This window comes from Neomonachus schauinslandi, chromosome 11 (genome assembly GCF_002201575.2).
Source record: "Neomonachus schauinslandi chromosome 11, ASM220157v2, whole genome shotgun sequence".
Classification (NCBI taxonomy): Eukaryota; Metazoa; Chordata; class Mammalia; order Carnivora; family Phocidae; genus Neomonachus; species Neomonachus schauinslandi.
In genome coordinates, this window is record NC_058413.1 from 107,393,973 (window position 1) to 107,420,523 (window position 26,551).

The 26,551-nt window shown below is 39.8% G+C and overlaps 1 protein-coding gene across 3 annotated transcripts in view; it reads right to left on the reverse strand.

Moving 5' to 3' along the window:
- GRIA4 (glutamate ionotropic receptor AMPA type subunit 4) overlaps nt 1-26,551 on the reverse strand; it is a 367,043-nt gene that overhangs the window by 65,862 nt on the left and 274,630 nt on the right. For all 3 annotated transcript variants that reach the window (XM_021696567.1, XM_021696568.1, XM_021696569.1), the window contains exons 5-7: nt 20,553-20,606; nt 4,245-4,403; nt 704-871 (exon numbers count right to left, since the gene is read on the reverse strand). In XM_021696567.1, coding sequence (XP_021552242.1) covers nt 704-871; nt 4,245-4,403; nt 20,553-20,606 — 381 coding nt within the window. The remainder of the gene's footprint in view (nt 1-703; nt 872-4,244; nt 4,404-20,552; nt 20,607-26,551) is intronic.

Sequence of the window (26,551 nt, forward strand, 5' to 3'; positions counted from 1 at the left end):
GTATTTCAGAATGTTTAAAACATTAATATTAAAAATATATACATATTCCATCAATCATTTGAAAAATAATGTTAGTATAACCCAAACAGAGCAAAATAAACAAATTACTTAATCCAAGGTTACAAGGCAATTTAAAGATCTACTGAGGTAGTCATTAGCAGTGTTTAAAAAATATTTCTGGATCTTGTACTTTCTGGACCCAAGATAGGCTGTACTTCCCAGAGCCCTTGTAGTTAGGTAGGCCTATGTGACTAAAATAAGTGAGTTGTAAACAGCTGTGATGAGTGCCACCACTGGGCCCCAGCATTTAATCGCCAATCTGAAATCTTCCATAACTCGATTTCCCTTTGTGGCATTTTGGGTGGTAGCTTCTCTGTCAGCCTGGGTCCCTGAGTGATTACAATACACAGAATACCCCTCCTAATATAACGTTTGATTGAGTGAGAAACATTCATAGCCATTGGGACTTGGGGCTATTACTGTGGCATAACCTAGTTTATCTTGACTAAGCATCTACATAAGATATAAATAGTATTCTACTCAGTATTTTATTTAGAAATGTCTCAAAAATGATAATGGCTTAATATATTAAAATGGCAGTTATAATATATATTTATTCTCAGATAAATTATTCCATTTTCTTGAATATGCCACTTAAACAGGACTGTGAAATAAACTGCACTTAAATAAAATTGTGAGTTACCTGTTTGAGCGTCCTCTCCATGTCAATCCCCTGGCCCCAGGGAGCAGCAGGATTTGCAAGACAATCCCCAGCATTTCCTCTCCTGGAAATATCAATTTTCTGTCTTCTAAGATTGCGGAACGTTTCGGCCATCACAAGGACTCCATCATAAGTCAGAGCAGATGTGTACTAACAAAATGAAAGTAATTATAATGGTGAATGGTAAAATCTTATCAATCCAGAAACAGGGGGGCTCTTTGGGCTTACGACATTAAGCACCCTCCTGTCTGAAGGATAAGTAAATTACTGATAATTAATTGATTCTAGCTTCAGAAATTTCTATTATCATTTTATTATAAAGAATGTATACCAAATCTTACCACTCTGATTTTTTTTTTTTTAAAGTAGGCTCCATGGAGCCCAATGTGGGGCTTAAAATCAGGACCCTGAGACCCTGATCAAGACCTGAGCTGAGATCAAGAGTGGGACGCTTAGCTGACTGAGCCACTCAGGCGCTCCTTTACCACTCTGATTTTAAAAGGAGAAAACACTCTCTGAAAAACAGAAATTCGAATGCACAATTTTCCATCAGCTGAGAAAAGCAAGACCTCTTTTTGTCGTGTCTGAGTAGCAAGAGATAAAGTATAAGCGGCTAAGTGCATGACGGCCACCTTCTGCCTTGGCTCCCGGGCTGTGGTTGTCCCAGGAGGGGCAGGGATGCCTCTTCCGAAATGCCGAGCACGGCTCCTTGAGATTTCACATTTGTTTGCTGACTTGAAGTGTATATATGGGTTTGGCTTCTCAGAAGAATGTGGGAATGTTTACCACTCCTTAGATCTAAGATGCCAGAAATAACACTTGCTGATTTAACACCGGTCACTGCGCTCCATAGGAATGAGCATCGCTCTGCCCCCACCTGTTGTGAGTACGTGTGCGGGAGTGATGAGTCTCCCCCCCCCACCCCCATTTCCACTGTAACCCAGGGCCAGGGTGGAGAAGTGAAGTGCACGCCATGTGCTTTCTGAGGACTCCCCCTCACTTCTCTGGGAGAAAAGACAAAAGCCCTTGAGAAAAACATTATTCGGGCTAGGAAAAGCACTACTCAGAGGAAAAACAGAAGAAAATGTAATTTAAGTTTAAGCTGAAAATAAAAGGAACAGGGAACATCTGTACAGTTTGACTAGGGACTTCCTGAACACGTGGAAAAGAGGGGACAATTTTCCCGAAGCACCGCAGAGCACCAATGGCTAATCATGGCCAAAAACCTGCACGATCTGTTTCAGGAAATCCATACTGTCAGTTTTCAGGGAGGAACACATTCTAAGCCTGTGCCAGAGGTAGTTCTGTGCTGTGGAATATGGAGGATGATCTCCTTGCTTGGCTGCTTGCAAAAGAAAAAAAAAATCATTTGAAGTTCAAATTGCAGGAAGCAAACTTAGGCCCCAGGAGTAGTAGGCACACCAGCCGGCATTGTGGGAAAGAGAGGCTGAAACGTGGGTGAGATAAAGAAGAGAAATCCTAACAAAGAACCTTTCAAGGGTAGAGAACCTGGTTAAAAAGCTTCATCAGAGGGGCGCCTGGGTGGCTCAGTCGTTAAGCATCTGCCTTCGGCTCAAGTCATGATCCCAGGGTCCTGGGATCGAGTCCCCACATCGGGCTCCCTGCTCGGCGGGAAGCCTGCTTCTCCCTCTTCCACTCCCCCTGCTTGTGTTCCTGCTCTCGCTATCTCTCTCTCTGTCAAATAAATAAATAAAATCTTTAAAAAAAAAAAAAGCTTCATCAGAAAGATGTACGTGGGACATATAAATTAACAGCCTTGCAATACATTCTTCAAAGACGTGACAAAATAGATTTATGGACAGACTTACACCCCCACCACTGGGATGGGGAGGCTGACGGAAATGAAGGTGCTTAAGCAAGGTGCGAAACCAAACAGGAATGTACCTCCTCCCCTGCATGGACCAAGCACATCTTTGACTAGAGAAAGCCACCAAATCCTTTTGTTTTGTTTGTTTTGTTTTGTAAAGAAAATAAAAAAAAGAAATAAAGGAGAACTTACTAAAGACATAAAGGGCATGAGAAGAATGCACTGCTAGTATTTTAGGATCAAGAAAGGAAAAAGGAAAAAAACACTGTTGCTTTTTTAATACGGGGGAAAAAGCTGAGAAGAGATGGTACCAAAAAGCAAATGCACTTGCTGTGTTTTAAGTCCATGCATTTGTATGAAACAAGTGAACCAGGAAAAAGGGCAGATATCATAGAGAGGGGGGCAGATATCATACAGAGCGGGGCAGAACAGAGCAGATAGCCAGCTAGAGCAGCAAAGACCTTCGAGAGGTCATAGAGCTGAGACATGGAAAGAGGCAGAAGTTTAAATAGGTTTTACCTTTTCAAGGGATTTAATTCCCTCCCACATGTTGTTAAAGTCCAAGAAATCATATTTATGGGCGCATACTTCTAGATGGCATCTAGAAAATTCTTATTGAATAAATACTTCATTTTAGGGCAGGGTAAAACTAAGGTCTTGGCCGAGAGTTATTTCCTGCTTTAACTAGTGATTGCAACAGAGAGGTGAGCTCTGTTTACCACGGTTTGCAGATAACAAGACAGAGTTTGGCAGAATCATAGCTCAACGCCAGGAGTCTGGGCTTTGAGAAGAAAGAACTCCATGAATTCTAACTCTGCTACTCATAGTTTTATGGGAATGTGTGCCTTTTTCAGCTATGGAACACAAAACAGAGCAAAACCAAACCGAACAAGATAACACTGACTATTTCTTGTGGTGGTTGCAAGAATGAAATAACATATGGCATCTGTGAGCTCTTTGAAAAAGGTGCTGGACATTGGCTGGGAATTGCAAGACAAGAAGGATGGGTCCCAGATCGTCACTGCTCCACAGGAGTTTAGAGAAGGGAAACAAGAAGTACATAAAAAATGATGGTAAGTCCTTGGTGAGAATAGCACAGTCAAATATTATGGAGGTCACACAGCCGGAAAGGCTCATATTTTCTGGAAAACTAAGGAAAGGCTTCATAGAGAAAGCAGCATTTGAGATAAACGCTCAGTAGGTGGTTGGATTTGACAGATGGAAATGAAGTGGAGAGCAGTGGAGGTCCAGGCAAGAGCAGAGGGACTGGATAGGAGGGGAAAATGTAGGGCAGTTCAATTTGGCTGGCCAGACAGGAAGCAAAAGCACATCTGACTGGAAAGACTTGCTAGGCCTATCTTGTGGAATATCTTTATTCCAGAAGATTTCTTTTGCATTAGGGCAGGGAGTCACAAGATCAGAAATCATGTTTTACATCTTTGATGAGACACCAAAAAAATCAAGTACAATTCAAGGGAGTGCATTTGATCCTCCTCATTCATGGATCCTGTATTTGTAAATTTGCCTACTTGCTAAAATTTCGTTGTGACCCCCAAATCAATCCTTGTGGGCGGTCATTTGCAGATGTGGGTAGAGTGGTGAAAAATTTGAGTCACGCAACACACACACCCAGCCACAGTCAAGCAAGATAGCACTCTGCCTTCTTGTTTTGGCTCTCGTACTGTAAACACATACCTTTGGAGGAGTTTCAGATCCTGGATACTCTCTCTGGTCTAGTTTCTTCCAACGATCCATTAGTTTGGTCACCATAGGTGTGTTAAAATCGACCAACTGGAATCCTGTAACATTGGCTCCACCATGTACAAATCTCTCAAGAGAAATATCCTTGAATCCCTATGGAAATCAGTATGGCAGTTTGCTAAGTTTAGTTCATTAGACATTTCAGCTCTTCAATGGTAACATAAGTTAATAACAAACATGGATATCTATCTAGATTTCTGATAAAGCAATGGCTGGAAACAGTGGAGGGTTCAATTATGCCTAATTTAGCTGTTAAATTCTGTCATCCCAAATCTAATACATGAGAAAAGGATAAAAATATTTTCAGTCCAGCTCAATTTAACAAGTATTTCTTGAATGCCTCTGAATGCCTTTTATGAAGCATGGATCTCACACAGATATGTAGAAATGTGTCTTATGTGAAGGGAATATCAAAGTATTATGACACATTGAGTCTGTGATGGGTAGCACCTGTTTAGGGGGTTCAGTTTAATTACAAAGTGGTCTGAAAGCAGACGGAGCCAATAATTTGAGCCAGAGAGGGTAAAAGCTTTGATTCTATGAGTCACTACAATCCTCAAAGTCCTGGGACATGGTAATGGAAGAGAAGAGAGCAAGACAGGACATTTATGGACTTCTGTGTGCTGGGAAACAAGATGGTGCTCACCAGGTGGGCTGAGGGGAGAGTGTTCTCGCTCCATCCACAGGTGAACTGCAAAAATTTTGTAAAGTTGTTTACTTTCCTCTTCCTATCTATCTATCAATTTTTTTTATACCTGGCCTTTTTTTTCCCTGCTAAGTATTTAAGGTGCTTTACAAAAACAAACACTCAATACAAGTGTAAAACAAATGGGCAATTAGAAGAAGAGGGGGAAAAAACCTATTAGGTAAGTGAATTAATAAAACCAAAGGTATCAGCTCAGAGAAAAGTAACTCCCCCAAGACAAACACATGTGCGCACGTGAGTTTCTAGCATCTGTATTTGCTTTTTTTTTTTTTTGGTTTTCTCTTAGTATTTAGTGAAGTGGTTTTTTTAAAATTTTAAATATATATATTTTTATCTGTTTTAAAGATTTTATTTATTTATTTGAGAGACAGAGAACAAGCAGGGTGGGGGCAGACTCCCGTAGAGCAAGGAGCCCAATGATGAGGGGCTTGATCCCAGGACCCCAGAATCATGACCTGAGCCGAAGGCAGATGCTTCACCAACTGAGCCACCCAGGCGACCCAAGTTTTTTGTTTTGTTTTGTTTTGTTTTTGTTTTTATGTGAATTTGATTCAATTGTGTGAGTGAACTAAGGGAAAGTGTTTTTTCTATTTTTTGGCGAAAATAAACTCCGCAGCACTGACCCCGCAGTTAGCACGGGAATCGGCGCAACAATCAGGGAGAAGACCGGGGCCTGGGGTTGCCTCTGCCGTAATGTGTCTCAGCCTCGGTTTCGGAAACTTCTGTTTTTCATTATAACAAAGCAGGCTATATATGCACACTGCTGTTTGGCTATCTAAGAAGAAACAGACCAGTCTACTGACAACGAAGCGAGGTTGCTCTGGAAAGCCCCAGGAGTGTGTATTTATAGCTAATACTGATGGTGGGCTTCTTCTGTGCTGGGCACTGTGCTGAGCACTTGACACAGATGATCTAGTTTGGTTCTCCTAACAAGATGAGATACATCCTATTATTAGACTTATCTTACAAATAAGGAAACCAAGGCTCAGTAGCTTAAAGAAAAACTACTGAAGATCATATAGCAAATACACAGTAGAACCAAGATGATTCTTGCACTGGCCTTTTCCGCCCTAGGCTCCCGTGGATTCTTACCCAAGGTAAGAGGAGAGAGGGGTATACTGTCGAAAATTGTCCACGTCCTGAATCCACCTCTGTAACTTACTGGCCGTGGGTCTCCCATGTGCAAAATGAGAATAACAATGCTAAAGTCACTAGCACATCTGGTTTGAATTCAGTAAATGATAGCTGTTATTAATTAATTCCCTCAACAAATATTTATCCCCTGCCTATTATGTGCCAGCTAATTTGACAGCTCATCAGTAACACTCTCGTTTCACTGGGAGAGAAACTAGACACCAGAAAGCAAATCCATGTTTTTGAAATGGGAAAAGCACTGTCCATCAATCTCTAGCTAGTAAAATGTCAGCCGACATTTGTTTGCTTCGAAGAGAAGAGAGGGCAGACCCACGGGCAGGCAAAAAAAATTCGTTTTCTAAAAGCCACAGTGATTCAACTACTGCATTAGTTGCTAACTGATGACATTATTAGTTCTTTCAGCACGGCTGAAACAGAAGACCGGCCACGCTTCCTTGCACAGCCTCTCCCACAGCTGCCAGACACACAGGCAAAGCTGCAGCCTTCGGAAGAACCCTCGGATGTCAAATCTCACTGATAAATAACAGTACACATTTCTCTGATTCCATCCGGATATGCTGAAGGAGAAGGAAAAAATACCACATGGGATTTTAAAGTTCTTTCAGTTCTGACCTGAATGAGTGGTGGGTGGCTCCGTTAATTTTAGCTATGTCTGTCTGAGTACAGGCAAAATTTTTCCTTTCATACACTTTAAAATAGTTTTATATAGAAAAGTGATAGGATCTAGGCTATGAAGTCGTTTTCTTGGAAACAGTTACCTTGGTGCCTATTGAGACTTCAGTTTTTACCCAGAGAGTATTGTGGAAGGAAGGTTCTAGGAGACACTGTTGTAAAATTGTAACTCTACAGTGTGTGTGTGTGTGTGTGTGTGTGTGTGTGTGTGTGTGTGTGAAATCAGTGGTTAGTAACTAAGTAAACAGTATATATAGTCTCTCTATATAATCTACTGACATCCTAAGGAAAGATTAACTTTCAACTTGGTTTTCCTTTTAATTTCCACTGACAGTTCATACATCCTCTGGGGGTAAAGAAGCAAAAGGATAATAATAAATGGCAGGACTTTGGATATCCCGCTGACTATTGATGTAAATCTGTAAATCCATCACATCACAGGTGCTTAATAAATGCTCATCCTTTAGGGTGTGACCAATTCTGATTATATTTCTGCTGTTTTGCATTTCAGGCTCAAAGGACAATGAAACCATATTGAGACAGCTCTTGTATGGTTAACAGAAGCGCTGCCAAGTAGAATGGGAGAGGTTTCCTTTTAACATCTTTTAAAAACCAGGTTGTTAAGAAATTGACTTAAAGTATGCATTTTTGGTAACCAAGTATGTAGATGGTGGAATCAGATGTGCTCAATGCAGAAAAGTTAAAAATACAGTAAGCACAAAGAAAAAGGTAAAAAAAAGTCTTCACGTTCATGGAATCTTGAGTGGGGTCATTGCCTGTGAGTAAAAACGTGCTAGTCTGCAAATATGGGGAACTGAGTTCTAGGCCCCATTCTGACATCAACCAGATGCCTACATGTGGACAAATCACTTTACTTTCTGTATCTTAACTTCCTTACCTTCCAAACGAGGCATGGATGGTGTGTGCATGTCTGTGTGTTTGTGTGTGGTGAGGTCAGGGACAGGCAAGCAAGAGCTGTGGTTAATCTTTAATGATATACCCTGATCATTCCGTAATTTTATACTACTTCAAGAAAGAGCCACGTGTTTTCCTAAATGTAAATGGAATATATTTTAAAAAATTAGACATCTAAATGAGACCAAAATTTTAAGAATTTGCCTTGCAGGTGCAACAATGTCAACAGCTTCTTGTTGCTCCTGGTGGCCGTATTTAACTACTCTGACTGCTGGAAGAGGGCAGAAGGAAGCTGTGAATACAAATACAGAGAACGTCTGTAAGGCCAGATCCCCCTCAGGGGTGGTATAAGTAATATCTAAATGAATGCTCACTTTGTGGCTACATCAGGTATTTACTAATTTTATTTATTTGATTTATTTATTCTTTGCAATCAGGCAGGACAGAGTTTCAATCTTGCTTTTGAGACTCAGGATCTGTGTGATCTTGGGCGAATTACACTGAACCCCCATTTTGCAGTCTATAGAATAAGCATCTATGTTGAGGGTTAATTAGAACAATTACAGCAACAAACTAAACACAATGACAGAAGCTGGATGCTGGAGGATAGGCAGCCCTTTAACAAAGAGGGAGGGTGGAGGGTAAGGGTGCTTTTTAGAAGGTCAAATAAGACATTGTTTCTTCCTCTGATGAGCTTGCAGTGTGCTTGAAGTATCTTATTTGCAGCTGGGTGACAGGATGGTGGACAATACTTGGTACAGGGGAGGGGTAAAATAATGAGTTCATGGATGAAAAAAAATAATTGCATTCTATATTATTGGTACCTGGGGTGACTTGTGAGCCCTGAAGAGGCACTATCAGATTCAGTACATAAGGACAGCTTTCTGGAAGAAGTGACTGTTTATCAAGATTGGGTGGACTCAGGATTGCCTCCCAGGGAGACAAAGCTAAAGCTGCGAAGATAAAAGAGGTGTCAGGTGTCTGGGAACTAGTCTGGTTTTGGGAAGGGGCACATGTAGGGTGGAGTGGGAGAGAGGATCTGGGGTTAGGAGGGATAAAACTGGAAGGATTTTGTGCCTTAGGGACAAGAGTGTCAATACTCCACCCTTAAGGATGTGGGCAGCGTGGTGCCTAGGTTTGGTAGGACGTGGTAACAAATGGGCACTGGCTGTGTGTCCTTTTGAGAACTGCAGGAAGTTTTATGGAGAGGTGAGATGACAGGCATTAGCAGGGAGGGCTGGAGAGATCTCAGGGTCTTTCCCTTTCACAAAGCCCCTGAATCCTTTTACTGCATTTGCAGCCTAGAGCCAAAGAAATACTTTAAGCTGGGAAATGATATGATCATACTTGTCTTAAACAACAACAGCAACAACAAAAAATCCGGGAGCCAAGTAAACAAAGAACTGGAAATGAGAAAGTCGATGGGCAAAGTAGGGAAGCATTTTTCTTACTTAAATCTCTGAAAAACAGACTATAGTGAACCAACAGATAAAGTTTTCCTGCTTCTAAGTATCTTGGAAATTTCTAGAACAGAGTTTAATCTAATGAGATACAATTAGACGACAGGTATGTCTAAGTAAAACATTCCCACATACAAACCAAAAACAGGACAGAGGAAAGAAAGATTTTAGTAATCTTTCCTTTCTTACAAATTTTACTCATCCTTAATGTGCCGAATGACAGCGGCAGTGATATCAGAAAAATTTCAAGAACCCGGGAGGGGCACATCCCTGCACTTACGTATCAGGCAAAGCTCATGCTATTCGGATGGCATCAACTCTTGTGGGTCTTCCTGGACGCTTAGCAGGCTAAAGTTTGAGTCACAAAGGAAAGGGATCCTCATTTCTTTCCGCCCTTGGCTGGGGAGGTGAGGTCCCAGCCCACTGCACGAGCAGCAAAGCGAACCAGTGGGACATGGAGAACATCAGTCTATTCCCGTTTCATCAAGACAGAAGGATGCACGATATTGAATCATAGTTAATTGAAGATGATAAATTTAACTTATGGATAATGAAAAGACAGTTTTGAGTAGTGCTGATGAGCTTTCACAACCCATTTGCATCCTTACTCATAATGAAATGGAATGTTATTTTATTTAAATATGTGAAATCTGCCTTTGATATTCCAGGTAAAGGATTTAATGGCCTTTAAGAAGCCAATATTTCTGGGACATTACTTGTTTTCTTTCTTGGTTTAGAGGATTATCATTTGAAAAGAATAAAAAAAAAATCCATAATGAAATTCAGCTTCTCTGTGGAGATAACCCTGCTTAATTATAAGGGAGTTCCTTAACTTTTACTTTAAAAATGTGTGCTTGTAAATTCATGATATATTTTAGGCAGCACATACGGATTTCTGATGTCTGTCTTGCTTCATTCTTCTCTTTTTGGTAAACATGAGTTGGCCTTCATACCTTCTGCTTTCTTTTTCAATGTTATGACTACAGAATATTTTATAGCGTCTGGACTACTTGTAGCCACCAGTAACCAGTAAGAATTATTATTTTAGAAATCAGTTCTTGCTACTACTGTTAAATCAGTCTTTTCTTCAGCTTTATTGAGGTATAACTGACAAGTACACTTGTAATATACCTAAAGTGTACAACGTGATGATTTGACGTACGTATACCTTGTGAAAGCGTTCCCACCATCGAGTTAATTAACACATCCATCACCTCACATGTTTACCTTCATTTTTGTCTCTTTTGGTGAGAACCCTTCAGTTCTACTCTCTTGGCAAATTTCATTTACATAATACAGTATTACAAGCTACAGCTACCATGTTACATATTAGATTCCGAGACCATATTCATCTCATAACTGAAAGTTTGTAGCCTTCTACTAACTTCTTCCTATGTTCTCCACCCTCCAGCTCCTGGCTAGCAACACTGTTCTCTAGGAGTTTATCAATGAGTTAGATTTCTTAAAAAAATTCCCAATATAGGTGATACCATGCAGTGTTTGTCTTACTGTCTTCTTTCATTTAGCATTATGCCATCCTGGTTCATCCATGGTGTCAGAAATGGTGGAGTTTCCTTCTCTTTTATGGCTGATGTACATATATATTTTATCCATTCATCTGTTGATGGACACTTAGGCTGTTTCTATACTTTGGCTACTGTGAATAATGCTACAATGAACACAGGGGTATAGATATCTTTTAGATATTATTCTTTTCCTTTGGATATATAACCTAGAAGTTGGATTGTTATTTTTAATTTTCTGAAGAATCTCCATATTGTTTTCCGTAGGGGCTGCATCAGTTCCCATTTCCACCAACAGTGCACAGGGATTCCCATTTTTCTACACCCTTACCAGCATTTGATTCTCTCTTTCAGATAATAGCTGTGCTAACAGGTGTGAGCTAATATCTCATTGTGGCTTTGATTAGCATTTCCCTCATGATTAGTGATGCTGAGCACTTTTTCATGTACTATTGGCCATCTCTGTGTCTTTTTTGTTAAAATAGTCTTTTGCCCATTTTTATTTTTTATTTATTTTTTAAAAAAGATTTTATTTATTTATTTGAGAGAGAGTGAGAGAGAGCGAGCACAAGCCAGAGGGAGAGGGAGAGGGAGAAGCAGACTCCCCCGCTGAGCAGGGAGCCCAATGCCGGGCTTGATCCCGGGACTCCAGGATCATGACCTGAGCTGAAGGCAGACGCTTAACGACTGAGCCACCAGGTGCCCCCTCTTTAATTGAGGTATTTGTTTGTTGTTGTTGTGGGTTTTGTTTTGTTTTTGCTATTGAGTTGTAAAAATTCCTTGTATTCTGGGTATTAATATCCCTTGTTAGATAGGTGGTTTGCAAATTTTCTCTCCCATTCCATAGGTTGCCTGTCCGCCTTGTTGAACGGCTTCCTTTGGCAGGTGGAAGCTTTTTACTTTGTCCGGGTCCCACTCGTTTGTTTTTGCTTTTTGTTGCTGTGCTTTTGGAGTCAGATCCAAAAAAAAACACCGTAAGATCAACGTCAACGGGATTACTTCCCAGGCCTTCTTCTAGGAGTTTTACAGTCTCAGGTCTTACGCTGAAGAATTTAACCATGTTTGAATTAATTTTTGCATATGGTGTAAGATAAAGGCCCTGCTTAGATGTGGATATTTAGTTTCCCAACAGCACTCATTGAAGAGACTCCCCTTCCCCTACTGCACTCCTGGCTCCTTTGATGGAAGTTAATCGACTGCAGATGCCAGGTTGTACCCTGGGCTCCATAATCTGTTCCACTGCTCTGTGTCTGTTTTTATTCCAATACCACACTGTTTTGATCATTATAAGCTTGGTAATACAGCTTGAATCAGGAAGTGTGGTTGCCTCCAGCTTTGTTCTTCTTTCTCAAGATTGCTTTAGCCTTTTGCGATCTTTTGTGGCTCCATACAAATTTTAGGATTGTTTTCTCTACCTCTGTGAAATATGCTATTTTAATCTTGATAGGGGTTGCATTCAATCTGTAGACTGCTTTGGGTAGTATGGAAATTTTAACAATATTAATACTTCCATTCTATGAACACACAATATTTTTCCATTTATCTGTGTCTTCTTTCATCCATGTCTTAGAGTTTTCACTGTAGAGATCTTTCACCTCCTTTGTTAATAAATACTTATTCCTAAGTATTTATATTGTTTCTGATGCTTTTGTAAACAAGATTGTTTTCTTAATTTCTCTGATAGTTTGTTGTTATTGTACAGAAACATAGCTGAGTTTTATATATTGATTTTATATTCTACATCTTTAATGAAGTCATTTATTCTAATAGATTTTTGGTGGAATCATTAAGGCTTTCTGTATATTATATTGTATCATCTACAGTTTATGTCTTCCTTTCCAATTTGGATGTCTTTTATTTCTTTTCTTGCTTAATTGCTCTGGCTGGGACATCCAGTACTACACTGAAAAACAGTGGTGAGAATGGACATCCTTGTGTTGTTCCTGACCTTAGAGGAAAAGCTTTTACAGCTTTTCAACATTGATGTATGATGTTAGATGTGGGCTTGTCATACCTGGCTTTTGTTATGTTATGTTCCTTCTATACCCAGTTTTTATCATGAGATAATGTTGAATTTTGTCAAATGCTTTTTATGCATCTAATGAGATGATCATGTGGTTTTTATCCTTTTGTTAATGTGGTGTATCACGGTGACTGAGTTGTGGACTTTGAGCCATCTTTACATCTCTGAGATAAATCACTCTTGATATTGGTATGATCTTGGTATGATCTTTTTAATATACTGTTGAATTTGATCTGCTAATATTTTGTTGAGGATTTCTGCATCCACATTCATCAGGAATATAAGCCTTTAATTTACTTTTTTTTTGGTACTGTCCCTGTCTGACTTTGGTATCAATGTAACACTGGCTTTTTAAAATTATTTTGGAAGTGTTCCTTCCTCTTCTATTTGTTGGAATAATTTCAAAAGGATTGGTATTAATTCTTCTTTTAGTGTTTCGTAGAATTTGCCCATGAAACCATTTGGTTCTAGACTTTTTTGGTGGGAGTGTTTTGATTACTGATTCAAACTCTTTACTTGTTAATTGGTCTTTCTTTTTCATCATAATTCATGCATAGTAGGTTGTGTACTTCTGGGAACTTATCTGGTTCTTCTAGGGTTCTTCTAATGTGTTGGTTTGTAATTGTTTATAAGCACTTTCTTACTATCCTTTGTATTTGTATCATGAGTTGTAATGTATCTTCTTACATTTCTTATTTTTTTTTTTTAAAGATTTTTATTTATTTATTCATGAGAGACAGAGAGAGAGAGAGGCAGGGGGAGAAGCAGGCTCCCAAGGAGCAGAGAGCCCGATTCGGGACTTGATCCCAGGACCCTGGGATCATGACCTGAGCCGAAGGCAGACGCTTAACCATCTGAGCCACCCAGGCGCCCCCTTACATTTCTTATTTTAAGTGTTCTTTTTTTCTTAGTCCAAAGATTTGTCGATTTTGTTTATCTTTTCATAAAACCAGCTCTCAGTTTCATTGATCTATTGTCTTTTTAGTCTCTATTTCATTTATGTTCACTCTGACCTTTGTTTTTTCCTTTCTTCTACAAACTTTGAGCTTAGTTTGTTCTTCTTTTTCTAGTTCCTTGAGGTATAAAGTTAGATTGTTCATTTGATTTTTCTTTTTTCTTAATGTAGGCATTTATCACTATGAACTTCCTTCTCAGACCTGCTTTTGCTCTATTCCACATGTTCCAGTATGTTATGTTTCCCCCTTTTCACTTTCTCAAGGAACTGTTCTATTTCTCTTTTAATTTCTTATTTAAGCCATTAGTTGTTTAGGAGCATTTGTTTAATCTCCATGTATCTGCATACTTTTGAAATTTCTTCTGGTAACTGATTTCTAGCTTCATATCTATGTGGTTAGAAAGGTTGCATGATATAATTTCAGGCTTCTTAAATTGATGAAGACTTGTTTTGTGGCCTAACATATGATCTATCCTGCAGGATGTTCTGTATGTGCTTGAAAAGAATGTATATTCTGCTGCTCTTAAATGGAATATTCTGTCGCTGTCTGTTAGGCCCGTGTGGTCCAACAGGCAGTTTAAATCCATGTCTCCTTTTTGAATATTCTGTGTCAAGGATCTAGCCATTATTGAAAATGGGGTATTGAAACAAAAATACAGTCAAGAAATGGGCAGAAGACATAAATAGACATTTCTCTAAAGAAGACATACAAATGGCCAGCAGACACATAAAAAGGTGGTCAACATCACTAGGCATCAGGGAAATACAAATCAAAACCACAATGAGATACCACCTCACACCAGTCAGAATGGCTAAAATTAACAACTCGGGAAGCAACAGATGTTGGAGAGGATGCAGAGAAAGGGGAACCCTCCTACACTGTTGGTGGGAATGCAAGCTGGTGCAGCCACTCTGGAAAACAGTATGGAGGTTCCTCAAAAAGTTGAAAATAGAGCTACCCTTCGACCCAGCAATTGCACTACTAGGAATTTATCCAAAGGATACAAAAATAGTGATTCAGAGGGGCATATGCACCCCAATGTTTACAGCAGCAATATCCACAATAGCCAAACTATGGAAAGAGGCCAGATGTCCACTGACAGATGAATTAATAAAGAAGATGTGGTGTGTGTATGTGCGTGCACGCACATGTGTATATATAATGGAATATTACTCAGCCATCAAAAAGAATGAAATCTTGCCATTTGTAATGACATGGATGGAACTAGAGTATATTATGCTAAGTGAAATAAGGCAGTCAGAGAAAGACAAATACTATATGATTTCACTCATGTGGAATTTAAGAAATAAAACAGATGATCATAGGGGAAGGGAAGGAAAAATAACATAAGATAAAAACAGAGAGAGAGGCAAACCATAAGAGACTCTTAACTATAGGGAATAAGCTGAGGGTTGTTGGAAGGGAAGTGGGTGGGGGGATGGTGTAACTGGGTGAAGGGCATTAAGGAGGGCACTTGATATAATGAGCACTGGGTGTTATATGCAAATGATAAATCACTAATCTCTACCCTGAAACTAATAATACACTATATGTTAACTAACTTGAATTTAATTAAAAAAAAAAAAGGAAAATGGGGTATTTAAATTCCCTACTATTTCTGGGTTGCTATATTTCTTTTCAGATCTGTTAATATTTGCTTTATTATATATTTAGATGTCCTGCTGTTGGGTGCAAAAGTATTTATAAATGTTGTATTTTATTGATGAATTAACTCTTTTATCATTACAAATGATATCCTTTGTCTTTTGTGATAGTTTCTGGCTTCAAGTCAATTTGTCTGATACAACTATAGCTACTCCTTTCCTCAGTTTCCATTTGCCTGGTGTTTTTTCCCTTCTTTCACGTTCAGTCTGTTTGTATCCTTAAAGCTGAAATGAGTCTCCGTAGGCAGCACAGAGTTAGGTCTTTTCTTTTTTTTCTTTCTTTCCTTCTTTTTAAAATTCATTCGGCCACTCTATGTCTTTTGATTGGAGAATATAGTTCATTCACATTTAAATAGGTGTCAGTAGGAACAGATTTAGTATTGACATTTTGTGAATTGTTTTCTAGTTGATTTGTAGTTCCTTTGTTCACTTCTCTCTCGTTCTCTTCTTTTGTGATTTGATGATTTTCTGAGGTGGTATGTTTTGATTCCCTTCTCTTCGTGTTTTGTGTTTCTTCTATGATAAGTTTTAGCTTTGTGGTTACCATGAGGCTTTAATAAAACATCTTATAGCTATAATAGTCTATTTTAAGCTGTTAACAACTAAACTGAATGCATACAAAAGCTCTACAATTCTACACATTTCTTCCCACATTTTGTTTTTGATGTCACAATTTACATCTTTTTATATTGTGTATATATTAAGAAATTATTATAGTTATAATTACTTCTAATATTTTAGTTTTTTAACCTTTATGTTAGAGTTAGAAGTGATCTACCCACCACTATGACGATACTGGAGTATTCTGAATTTTTCTGTATACTTACCATTAGCAGTGGGTTTTATACTTTCATATATTTTTTTAAGATTTTATTTATTTAGGGGCGCCTGGGTGGCTCAGTTGGTTGAGCAACTGCCTTCGGCTCAGGTCATGATCCTGGAGTCCCGGGATCGAGTCCCGCATCGGGCTCCCTGCTCGGCGGGGAGTCTGCTTCTCCCTCTGACCCTCCCCCCTCTCATGTGCTCTCTGTCTCTCTCGTTCTCTCTGTCTCAAATAAATAAATAAAATCTTTGAAAAAAAAAAGATTTTATTTATTTATCTGATATATATATATATAGAGAGAGAGAGAGAAAGAGAGAGAGAGAGAGAGCACAAGCAGGGGGTAGTGGCAGGCAGAGGGAGAAGTAGGTTCCTCAAAGAGCAGAGGGAGCCCAATGAGGGACTCAATCCCAGGACCCTGGGATCATGACCTGAGCCAAAGACAGTTGCTTAACTGCCTGAGCCACCTAGGCGCCCTACTTTCATATGTTTTTATGTTACTAACTTATGTCCTTTTATTTCAGCTTGAAACATTAACATTTCTTGTAAAACCATTCATGATCAACTCTTTTAGTCTCTGCTTGTCTGGAAAATTCTTTATCTCTCCTTCAGTTCTCAAGGACAACTTTGCCAGGTAGAATATTCTTGGTTAGCAGTTTTTTTCTTATCAGCACTTTGAATATATATATCATCCCACTCCCTTCTTATAAAGGTTCTGCTGATAGTCTTGTTGTACTTCCCTTGTACGTAACAAGTTATTTTCCTCTTGCTGCTTTTAAGATGCTCTCTTTGTCTTCAATTTGTGAATAACTTAACTGTAACGTGTCTTGGTGTGTATCTCTTAAGATGCAGCTTATTTGGTATTTTTTGGTCTTCCTGGAATTGGATTTATATGACTTTCCCCAGGTTAGGGAAGTTTTCAGCCATTATTTCTTTGAAGAAGCTTTCTGCTCCTTTGTCTCTCTCTTCTCCTTCTGGAAGCCCTATAATAGATCTGTTGGTCCATGATGGTATATCCTAAGTCCCTTAAGCTATCTTCAGTCCTTTCTTTCTTTTTTTTTTTTTTTCTTTTTGCTTCTCTGATTGGGTAGATTCCACTGCCTTGTCTTCAAGTTGGCTGATCTTTCTTTCCACTTATTCTAGTCTAGTTGAACACCTCTACTGAATTTTGTAGTTAGTTATTGTATTCTTCAGCTCTGTGATTTCTGTTTGGTATTCTTAAAAAATATTTTCTTTTTTTTTTATTATAAATTTTTTTTTTAAAGATTTTATTTATTTATTTATTTGAGAGAGAGAGAGAAACAGCATGAGAGGGGAGAGGGTCAGAGGGAGAAGCAGGCTCCCCGCTGAGCCGGGAGCCCGATGTGGGACTCGATCCCAGGACTCCTGGACCATGACCTGAGCCGAAGGCAGTCGCCTAACCAACTGAGCCACCCAGGTGCCCTAAAAAATATTTTCTAACTCTTTGTTGAAATGCTTACTTTGTTAATGCCTTGTTCTCCTGACCTCAACAAACAACTGTATGACTGTTATTTTGAACTCTCTTGTGTAAACCACTTATTTCCATTTCGTTAAGATTTGTTTCTGGAGATTTATTTTGTTCTTTTGTTTGGAATGTATTTCCTCGTTTCTTCATTTTCTTGATTTCCCGTGTGGGTTGGTTTCTGCACATTAGGTAATACAGACAGCTCCACCAGTCTAGACACACTGGAGTCGTATAGAGATGAGCCTCATCAAATCAGCATGGGCTAAACTGTTGGTTGTCTTTTAAATCTATGTGATTACTCAAACAGCCTTCTTTTTTTTTTAGTGGCTCCTAGTAGTTGAGGGACCTGACAGTGTTCCAAAGGAAAGGATCACAGTCAGCACCTAGATGCAGGCTGATTTTAAGACCGACTCTCAAGAAACAGCTTGTGAAATATATAGTCAAACCCATTTCAGGGAAAGACTTGCCAGTTCCCTCTCCAATGAGCCCTGGGGGGGGGGGATACTTGGGTGAGCACTCTTGCATGCCTGTTAAGAACTGCCTCACTGTTCACTACAGTCCTGTGGGATTTGTGAATGCAAGCTCCACTGGTTATCAGATCCAGTCATCCCTTGAGTGGCAACAGTCAAACGCAGGGCACCAGGCATGTGTACAATCTTCTTCTAGAGACAGGATGATAACCTGGTTTTATAGTGGGAGTGAGCCAGAGGGAGAAGGTGACAGAAATGCCCATCAGCTCCCCTGGGCTCCATGGGGGATCACAGCCAGTTCCTTAATGCATGCAGCCAGACTCTTGCATATGGACTCTCAGCAGCAGATTGTAAAGTAGGTAGTCAATTTCCTTTCAGGGACAGACTAGAGATGGGCATTTTTGCCTGCTCCCTCTGTGCTAATAAGGCCTGTGAGGATAGTTAACAGTGAATGCTCATGAGCCCATTAAGAATGGTTTCTGTAGTCCTGTGGGTCTTGTGGATGTATAACCAATTGGCTTTCAGAGGTAGGTGTTTTGGGGGCCTGTCTCTTGAGTGACAGCCTTAAAAGCTGGGGTGCTAAATGTATGGTCCAAATCCTCTGCTGCTCATGGAGAAGCTGGGAGTTGGGGATGCCCTCTTGATTGGTACTGTGCTGGGTACAGTTTTTATGGAAAGAGTGTGTCTCAGCCTTTCCTACTCATTTCAGTGGGGGTTATTTTCTTAGTTGCCTGACGTGTAGGAGTCACTGAGCTAGTTTCTCGATTTCTCTCAGAGGGACTACTCTGTGTGTATCTGGGGGAGGAGGGAAGTTCGGGAGCTCCAACTAAAGAGTCCTGCTGAATTGGTGAAGTAGCAGTTTCTCATTAATTGTAAATTGTAATTGGAAGTTATAAACGGAATTATTCTCTTAACTTCATTCTCAGAATGTTAGTTGCTAGTGTACAGAAATACAGAAATTTTATATTGACCTTATATCCTGAAACCCTGCTGAATCTACTTATTAGTTCTCATATTAGATTTTTTTATTGGATTCCTTAGGAATCCAATTAAGATTCCTTATTTTTTATTAGATTCCTTAGGACTTTCTATTCACAAAATCTTTTTTTTTTTTTTTTTCCAATCTGAATGCCTTTTATCTCTTTTTCTTGCTAAAAGCTTCAGTACAATATTCAACATAAATGATGAGGGGGCATCCTTGTCTGTTCCTGATCTTAGGAGGAAATCATTCAGTCTTTCAACATTAACTATATTAATATAATCTTTCTTTTTGATAATGGATTTACTTCCTATTTGGGAATCCTATGCAATAGTTCTCAAGAAATAGCTGTTGATTGGCCCAATGAAACAAAATTCATTCTGGTTTTGGAAATCACAGTTATTTAGAGATAAATGAATAAGTCGAGAAAGTATAATTGATACAATATATTATAATGCAGATATGCACAAGTTACGGATGGTGACTTATGGTAATCTTTTACCATACGAATTTGACAGTCTATTGCTGAATTTTAATATCTCAATTCCATAGTGTGATCCATCCACTAAAAATTCCTGTGTCAGAGGGTGATGGCCCACTCATGGATAAATCTGAATCTCTTTTGCAGCCTTTGGTTCTTTTCCTGTCTTAAGCAAAAGACCCTGACCAAAGAAATATGTGGTAGGAAAAGAGAAAAAGGAGAAAACATTCTTAACTTCGCTAAAATGAACCACATCTGAGATCAAGCCCTTGGGCCAGACGGTGCTCTAATGAAGCAAGGAGAATGGCACTCTGTGTAGCTTCCTTTCCCTCTACACTGCAGAGTTAACAAGAAATACTTGGTGAGCCTTGACAAGAAATCTAAAAGGACCTGCCTTAGTCCTTGCAGGATTTTATACTAGTGTATGTATCTTGTTCAGTAACCATCTATATATAATATATGAAAAGCTGACATAATCTAAAAAACTATGGATTACTCGCAACCAAAAGATTTCCTTATATAGCCATTTCAATCTTGCTTTTCTTAAAATCAGAGGACATGGGTCATCAGTTCGATCATCCTTGTGATATCCTAAGTATTGGCAATCTTGATCCATATAGTGGTATATTTATCATTTATACAGAGAAAAGGCCATTATTTAATTTGGCAGGTGATATCATAGTAAAGCAAACATCATAACTACTTTTAAAGTTCACTTTGGCAGATGTCAAGCTAGTCTGCATCAACATATATTAAGTTGCGTGTTAGAAATATAATAACCACTGTAACAAAAAACTTATCTTAGGGGTTATAAAAAGCTTAGTAAGTAATGTAATTTATTCATTTACTGAAATGTTATTTTAAAGCACAGTTAAAATAATCTGGAACGCTTGAGTAATTCTTCTGAAAAACAGAAAATAGAGAGCTCTTACCAAGTTTGCAATGATGTAATGGTAGCCTTTTACATGCTTCCCAACGCTCACAATCTGTGAAAATAGAAGGAAACAAGAGAAAACCAATTTAACTTTACTGAAGGATATTTTTAAAAATAGAATTTTAACTATTTTAACCTAATTCCATGTGGAAACATGAGAAAATGTTATACTTTTCCTTATAACCAGAAGAAATTCCTAAGCTACCTTAAAAACTGTGATTAAAGTAAAAAAAAAAAAACCCAACACGCTAATTTCAATCATGCTGTATAAATGATCTTTCATTCAGTAAACTTTGTTCAAAAAACTACTACGCTATAATTCCCTCAAAGAGAAGGAGATGGTTTTAAAACAAACTGATGGTTCATATATATATATTCATATATATATATATATAAAAGAATATACACAAACATAAGAAACTAAAATTATTTTGGTCCAAAGAATATAGACCTCTTTAATTTGTTGATAATTTGTAGAAATGTATGATAAGCTGTTAAGTGTCTTCCACTATTAAGAATGATTTTCTATGAGTAGACTGTATTTTTGTCCTGAGCAGCAAGCAAGGTTTTTGTAAGGCACAGTATCTGTGTTGAGATGTCTCTGATACTACAGAATACCTAGTTAATTCCCACCTGCATATGGATAGAACGGTATTTTATTATAATCAACAGAATAAAGACAAAACAACATCAAGAGAATTTTTCTCTCTGCTAGATTCATTAGTTTTTTTCCTAAGAATGTTTTTAGGTATGTTTCAGGAATTAGCAATTCAGAAAGTTCTAACACAGAAATAAAACTCTTGTTTTCTACAAAATTGACAATTCCTTCAATGAGAGAACATCTGATGACAGATACTGATGAGCAGTTCTGTAACTTCATTGGTTCCTCAAAGGGGACAACACAATATATGAGTTTCATGTACTTTCATCATCAAAGAAAAAATTAAATTGTTTTTAGTGTTTTAAGATCCTCTAAAAATAATTCTTTGTAAATGGGTGGCTTGTGTATAAAATAAAGGAAAACCCTTTTAAAAATCCAGTACAAACTGTGCTCAAAAACAGAGCTTGGCACACAAGGCCACTGGTGAAATGGAGTCTCTGCTCATCTCATCGTTTCTTTTTGGTCACAGCTAAGACCTCCTCTTTATCCTGATGGCTCTGCAGTTTCACTACAACGGAGTTTGGATTTTTACTTCTTAGTATTTGTTTATATTGTTTGGGATTTGTTGTGCTTCCTGAGTATGAGGATTTCCCTTCAACAATTCTGGGAAATTCTCTACCAATATCCCTGAAAACATCCCTTCGAAGATGTCTGCGTTTGCTTCCAGCAGGCACTGCAATGTTGCCATCACTGATTCCCAGCTCCCAGTGTGCGGTACAAACGTAGATTCAATTCACAACCGCCTAACGAGGGTTGTGATGACCACTTCTCACCGGGGCTGTCAGCCCCACCACACGGAGCCTGGCCCAGGTGGAAAACACTCAGGTGATCCCTTGTGCAGGTAGCAGATTGTTGTCTAGTCCTCTCTGTTACTGCCGTGTCACCCCTCAAGAGTGTGGCTTTCAGTCGGATCTGAGTGCAGACTTACTGCCTTGGCTGAGCCCAAAGTTTCTGTCCTCGGGTGAGCATCAACCCCCAAGTCAGGCTGCCCAAGCTGGCAACTTCCGTGGGCACAGCTGCCTTTCCTTCCTGGCTCCTGAAGGTTTTCTCTATTCTCCAGGAAGCTCCACTACGCATGTGCAATGTTTTACACAGCATGTCTTTCTCTTTCCTATTGCCTGATTCAGCTAGTCCACAGTCTGTCTAAAACTGAACATCCCTCGACAGTCTCACCACGAAGACGAGGACAAGCAATGTGTAAATGGGATCGTAAAGAAAGTCCTGGAAAGAAACCGTGTAATTAGTCATCATGCTGGGTAACCCAAACCTGAGTGATTTAGCCCGGGCTGAGGAGGCCGGAGCCCTCGGATTCTCTGGGAATCTCAGGTGGAGCTTGTGCAGAAGAGAACTGTCAAGGAACCCTTGATGGCTGGTGCTCAGGGTACGCTCTTGCAGAGTTGCCAGAGCTTCCGCTACTGGACCTCAGCAGGGACTGCTGCCCCAGGACAGTTCCTTACTTCTCTCTTGCGGGTTCACCGCAACCTTCGCTGGGGTGACGGGGTCGGCCTCCTGCACTCTCTGCAAGCCCTCACACTCATCCTGCCTCTTCTCTCTCAAGGCTCTCAGCCTGCGATTTCTCTGTGGCTGCAGTCCATAACCTCTCCCGCTCCTAAAGTCACTGCAAAGAGCTAACACTTGTAAATGTTAAAAAGATGGAGAACCAGTAGAAATTCTGCACTTGGTGCCTCCACAAGGAAATGACTGTCAGTTCCAGATTGCCTAGCAAAGAACTGCAATAAATTCAAGCTTATATAATATGTTTTCAAGGGATGAGGACTTATAGAAACCACAAGCAGCCGAAAGTGACAAAAATCCTGGCAGAAAAGGCCTTGCAGAGCTTGGTGTGCATCAGCATTATGGGAACTGGGGCCTCGGGGAGCAGTGATCTGAGGATTTATTTACCTGGCTGGGGAAGCCAGAGAGAACATCGTTTTTGCTGAGCCAGATCCTTGCTGGGGAAAAACCAATGTGCCATACAAACTCCTGAACACTCTCACCCTGACCACGGCGGGCCAGGGGTTAAGGCCAGATCTTGGTCCCTCTGCCAAGCATCCAACACTAGATGGAAGTTTCTTTGTGGGAAAAAAAAAAAAATCCAATGTATAGTCCAATACTCTATAGTAAAGTGTCCTGCACCCAGAGTGTTGTTCGCTTAAAAAAAGTTTTAATGGTTGTGTGAAACTGATGGTGTCGTGGGTGTGGTCTGACATGGCTATCACCACCTCAACCAAAGTGCAGACTGTCTTGTGTGTAAAACACAAAAAACAAAAGAAGGAAAAAACAAAACAAAAACCAAACCAAACCAAACAAAAAAACAACCAAACAAAAAACTCAAAAACAACAAATCTGAGTGACTGACTTTGAAAGTGGGCCAAACCTTCTGTCTCTGTACTTCTGATGTTATTTTTATAAAGAAGGAAACTAAATAGTGAGGTGAAAGATACGAATATTAACAGCATGGGTTTGTTTGTACCAACGGCGACCGTGGGAGACGCGGCTGGCCGCCCACCTAGCCTCGTCCTCTGACCGGCGCATGCTGCTCTGATGGCCAGCACCCGAATCTCCGTGACGGTAGGCCCTCCTCTGGTCCCCGGAGCCCACGTTGCTCATGGCGGGGAGGGGCGGGAGGCCAGGTCAGAAGTGCCAGGGAGTGGAAGCCCTCCTCCCCGGCAGCCCTCCCACAGTGACTGACAAGTGGGTTTGGCCCAGTTGTTAGGGGAAAATGAAGCCTACGATGAGGAATTGGTTGCAATAACTAATTACGGCCTTTCATAAAGACAGAAAAATGTTGGAGACTCTGCATCTCTATTCTTTTCATCTTCTTAAAAGAAACAGAGGATGCAAATGGACAAAGAATAGTGATCAAGTGTCCGTTCAGAGTTCTAAAGACGGGTTAGGAAGAATATACAAGTTTCTCTGATCATACACTTTCCAAGGAGCCCACCTTTATGAGAATAAAACGCTTAAGAAAAGGGACTAACTGATGCCTTTGATAATTTTTTTTCTTCGTTTTATAGGAAACAGTTGCTTAGAAATATCTTTGGTGCTGGTCAAATGATTCAATTCTAAAATCAGGCCTATGTATACTAATAAGGTAAATGCCAGATGCAGTCCCTGCACTGTTTCATTAACAAATTATGGCATAAGCTTTATGACTGCGACTTCTAAATCTTTATTCATTTATTAAAATAAGGGAAGAATGAATCCAGGACACTTTTCCACCTTGACCTCACCTTTAAATAAATTTAGTTCAATAAATGTGTCCTATGTATAAATTTAGGGTAAGGAGATTCACGGCTTATAGACCTAAGTAAGCGTGTTTAATTCATCTCTTAAGGGGATGAGCCTCAAACAGAAATGACTGAAATGCAGAGTAAAGGGAATGCCATGGATTTTAAGAAGTGGTATCATCTGGTTGGGAGAACAAGGTAATTTGAAAGACAGAACAGATGTTAAATAAATATTGACTGAGTGGATGAATACAGAAGTTAGCATATAAATGCCACAAACACAGTATATTAAGATCAGTTTGAGACTTGTAAATGATGAGAGTTTGGCCTTTAACCCACAATCCAATTTTATGTGAATCCTTTATGTATCAGTGGTTTATAGAGCATTCAGGGGTCTTTCCAGATGAGGGCTGCTGTGTATTACCTCAAACTATTATTACGAAGCCGCCATCATGACACTGAACACTGTCTTCAAGCTAGAGACCTGCAACGGCACGCCTGAATATGAATGGTTTTGGTTTTCCTTTTACTTTGATTTTACAAGTCAGCTGGAAATTCCTCTCCCATCTGTTATCATGTTCCAGAGAATTCCGAGACATGAGCACAACAGTTCGGCATTTGGTGGTGTTGGGGACACGATGCCCAGTCAACGTTGGGGACCTCCTGTCACTCTCTCTAATCCCAAACCTCCAGATGTCTCTCGAATGTTGATTTTTCAGGATGCTTCGAAATATTTTATTCTAGATAAAAACATGAGCTTTAGCTTGTTTAGTTTGTTTAGTTTACCTCAGTTTCAGCAAAAGAAAAACATAAGGCAAAGGGCTTTTGCAAATGAACTGCAGTTACAGCCTCATGAGAAAACAGCAGAACTTTTCCTTCTGGGGGTGTGATTCACAGACAGGGAGAGGAAAATAAAGAACCCCAGAACCAAAGGAATGAGGCTACTTAGTGTGAGAAGAGATTCACGGAGAAGACGGAAGGAGAGTGCTCATCAGATGTCTTAAGTGGAAGGGGTACATTCACACACACACGTACACGTACACAGATGTAGTTTTTTTCCTTCTACCTTGGAGATGTTAGAAATTATAAAAGTTTCTAATTAGGACAAACTCATTTTTAGGGAAAAGGGAGAGGAAGAGAGTTGCCCATAAAGGGATGGCTGCCTCTCAAAGCAGTGATGTGATCTCTCCATGGAAGCTCCCAGCAGGGCTGCAGACTTCCAGCAGAAGATGTTGGGGTAGCGTCCTTCTCAAGACTTCAAGTCCTTTGTCTGTACACCAGCAACTGTCAGACACGGCTGGCCGCCCGCCTAGCCTCATCCTCTGACCGGCGCATGCTGCTCTGACAGCCATGACATTAGGCCCTCCTCTGGTCCCTGGAGCCCACGTTGCTCATGGTGGGGAGGGGCGGGAGGCCAGGAGTGCCAGGGAGTGGAAGCCCTCCTCCCTGGCAGCCCTCCCACAGTGACTGACGGGAGCTGGTGCATAAATACTCCGATGCCATTGCCACACAGGATTCTGACATGTGTGTTCTATTTACACTAATTTCAAATGACATTTACAATAATCCTCCAGTAATTTACATTAATTTCAAATGAGATTAAGCCTCAGTCACCCGCCACACGGTAATTTTGGGGATAAATACACCTTTAATTGACTGCCTTTCTCCACTGCTCTTCCAGTGTGTTCTTCACCTCCCAAACTGACTGATTACACATAAATCCTGGTCTTAAGGTCTGCTTCTGCGGAAACCAAACTAAAACAGTCTCCAAATTAAAAAAAAAAAAAAAAGACCATGTGGCAGGAAAATTAATAAGGGTACAAAACACTTTTGTTGGCTAGCTGTCCCAAGCATTTCATCACTGTAATGTAACACACATACGTCATATTCTGAGTCCCTAATCTCTGTGCATAGTCAAAGACTCAAGTTGCATGAAACACCATGCTTTTATTTGGCTAGCTAAATTTGGTGGAAAAGGTTTCATCTCTCATATAGGGAAATAGGAATGAATCATTATCTTTATTTAATACCTTCTTTTTATTCCCGACATATGAGTTTTCCCCTTCATACTGTCTTTATATACCTTAAGGACAACCATTCATAGTA